A 2,971-nucleotide genomic window follows, 5' to 3' on the forward strand; every position below is an offset into this window, starting at 1 on the left:
GAATAAAATAGTCTTTTATAAAAGAAACCAGCCTAACAAATAAAACATTTGTTCTGTGCAAAAGACAGACATTTGCTACTTGGTCTGGAGAGTGTGGGTTGTCAGTTTAATTTAAAAAATACTGTTGGCACAACCCATGACTGTATGACTCACGTTTTTATTTACTTTTGGTTTTTAGCTGCTAGACTTGGGCCAACATTCACAAAATCATGATTAAATCCATTTATAATTTCATTCTGATCATGAATTTCACCATCCTTTACAAAATATTGCGAAATATCTGATTTTACTTCAGGATTTTTCAAAATTCTGTTCATTACTCACCATGTATAGTATAGTAACCATGTAAAGTATAAGAAACCTGCATTAATTTAAATCTAAATAAATGTTTTTATTTTTCTTTTCTCTCAGGGACGAGGAGTTTTCAGTCAGTTCTGTTCTGGACTCAGACGTTATCCATGCCAGTCGTAAAGACATTCCCTGTATATTCAGAGTGAGTCGTCTTYAAGACTTCTGATGCTTTTTTCTTAAAATGAGAACATACTGGAACAGAGTTCCATCAGAACTCTGTGGAACTCTCAGTACTGTGTTCTGTCCTCAGGTGACTGCGTCCCAGCTCTCCCCCTCCAGCAGCCATAAGACCTCCATCCTGATCCTGGCTGACAGCAATCAGGAGAGGAACAAGTGGGTGGGCCTCCTCAACGAGCTGCATCGCATCCTCAAGAAGAACAAGCTAAAGGAGCGCTTCGTTTACGTCCCTAAGGAGGCCTACGACAGCACATTGCCCCTCATCAAGACCACCCAGTCTGCTGGGATCATAGGTGAGAACTAAAAACCATAGGAGCTCCAACAAGAAGAAGATTCARTCACAGGCTAATATTCTATTCTGACATTTTTGCTAATGAGTTTAGAGAGGTAGTTACTGGGCTTTTGATTGAGTTTAATGTTAGTCTTCCTCGCTGTGATTGGCCTTTCTACTCCTTTTTCTCCCTCAGATCATGAACGTGTCGTCCTGGGCAATGAGGAAGGCCTTTTTGTCATTCATGTAACCAAAGATGGTAAGATCCACCAGATGATTTTTATTTGTTAATTTTTTTATTTTTATTCCACGGGTTTAGTGAAAATTCTAGAAGTAAACTCAAATCAAAATTTTCTCTTTTTTTCCCCCCCTCTCCTTCTTGTCTCCTTTCCTTCCTCTGCTCACTCCTACACGCTCCATCCATCTTCAGAAATAATCCGTGTGGGAGACAACAAGAAGGTCTACCAGATCGACCTGATYCCCCAGGAGCAGCTGCTGGCTGTCATCTCAGGCAGAAACCGCCATGTGCGCCTCATCCCCACACAGGCTCTGGATGGTCGAGAGGCAGACTCCAACAAGCTGGCTGAAACCAAAAACTGTCAGACCATCGTCTCGGGCCCAGTCCGAAACGGCGCCCTCACCTGCCTCTGTGTGGCCATGAAAAGTAAAATCATCTGTTACGAGGTGAGAAAAATACCATCCATGGATTTTCCAGTTGACCTCAGCTGCTCCAAGACAAGATATCTTTCATCTTCTTGGCACACAAAGATCTACCTGTAGCTATGGACACATCCATATTAAAGGAATAATTCAGATAATTTGAAATGGGGTTCTGTGGTAAGGTAATGAACACTTAATATCTCACTTTGAATAACATTTGTTTGGAGAAATATAGTTTAATTCCAACATGAACGAWGAAACAGTGGATTGTTGTCATCTTAAAACGGTTTCTATCTCCAGAATTTGACACCAATAATGCAAACACTGTACCATAAACCTTTGCATCATCATGAATTTGACATCTCACGTGTATTTGTAAGGAATTCTGTCAGTGCCTTCCTGCAAGAATTTTAAATTTCCACTTGAGAACTTGTGGACTACAAACCTGACAGACAGCAGACATTATTACTATTATGTAAGTGGGCAGCTTAACAGCTCAGTGGTTAGTACTGTGCCTCACAGCAAGAAGGTCCTGGGTTCAATACCCGGTTCGAACCTGGATTTTTCTGTGTGGAGTTTGCATGTTCTYYTTGTGCTTGCATGGATTTTCTCCAGATACTCCGGTTTCCTCCACAGCACAAAAATGTGTACAATAGGTTGCCTTCAGGCTCAGGCCGCCTTTGCAAAAGAGATCTGCAATGTCAATGGACTTGCCTTGTGAAATAATTGTAAATTAATTTGTTCGGACTGAACCCACCATGATTTTACCCTTTTAAAACAACTAAAGTTTTTAAAATCTTGCAGCAATTCAAAAGCTGTTATTTATATCTTTATACTGCCAGCAGTTTTGCGTTGCACAGTCATGTCTCCAGAAATATGAAACTCTTGCTGGACGTGTCTCAGGTTGCATATGAAGTGTTACAGCTAGCTGCTGCAGCTGCTTTTAAGAYGACAGCAACCTTTTTTTCATTAGCTTGATGTCCTGCCAGACCTCCCCTTAATCTGCACTACTCTGGAAAAATTTTTACACAGAAATTTGTAAATTTAGTACTCGTTCTGACAAAAATAAAGAGAGACCCAGAAACATTTGTAAAATCAGCTCTATATTTGTTTGGTTGGTGTGTTTGGGCATTGTTTTTAAAAAGCTGCACTTCTCTCATCCACACAGATCCATAACAAACTGAGTTTTTGAAAAATCTCAGTTTTCTGGATTAGTGTAGATGGAGCCTTAAACTCCTATTTTACTAACTGAAGCTCATTCAAAGGGCTTTCTGCAACATGTAAGATATTAACTCTTAACATTGTTTCCACAAAACCCCACTTCGAAATATTTAAAATGTTCCTTTACTGTTGGAGGAGGTTAAAGTTCAACCAAAAGACTCTAAAYGACTTCACTTTCAGAGATTCCTCCTACTAAAATGTTGCCCTATGGCTGTTTGTGAGGCTGAAACCAACTAGTGCTGTACCAAACGATTATTTTCTAATCGATTAATCTAACGATTATTTTTTTTC

General features: G+C 39.8%; 1 protein-coding gene across 1 annotated transcript in view; it reads left to right on the top strand.

Annotated features, from left to right (window-relative positions):
- Positions 1-411: 411 nt before the first annotated feature.
- Positions 412-2,971, top strand: part of LOC106528905 (serine/threonine-protein kinase MRCK alpha) — a gene marked incomplete at its 5' end in the record, with an annotated part of 12,987 nt that continues 10,427 nt past the window's right edge. The window contains 4 exon segments of the mRNA XM_014024188.1: positions 412-493; positions 602-821; positions 996-1,058; positions 1,230-1,483. Of these exon segments, the coding sequence (XP_013879642.1) occupies positions 412-493; positions 602-821; positions 996-1,058; positions 1,230-1,483 (619 nt within the window).

This window comes from Austrofundulus limnaeus, unplaced genomic scaffold (genome assembly GCF_001266775.1).
Source record: "Austrofundulus limnaeus strain Quisiro unplaced genomic scaffold, Austrofundulus_limnaeus-1.0 Scaffold412, whole genome shotgun sequence".
NCBI lineage: Eukaryota > Metazoa > Chordata > Actinopteri > Cyprinodontiformes > Rivulidae > Austrofundulus > Austrofundulus limnaeus.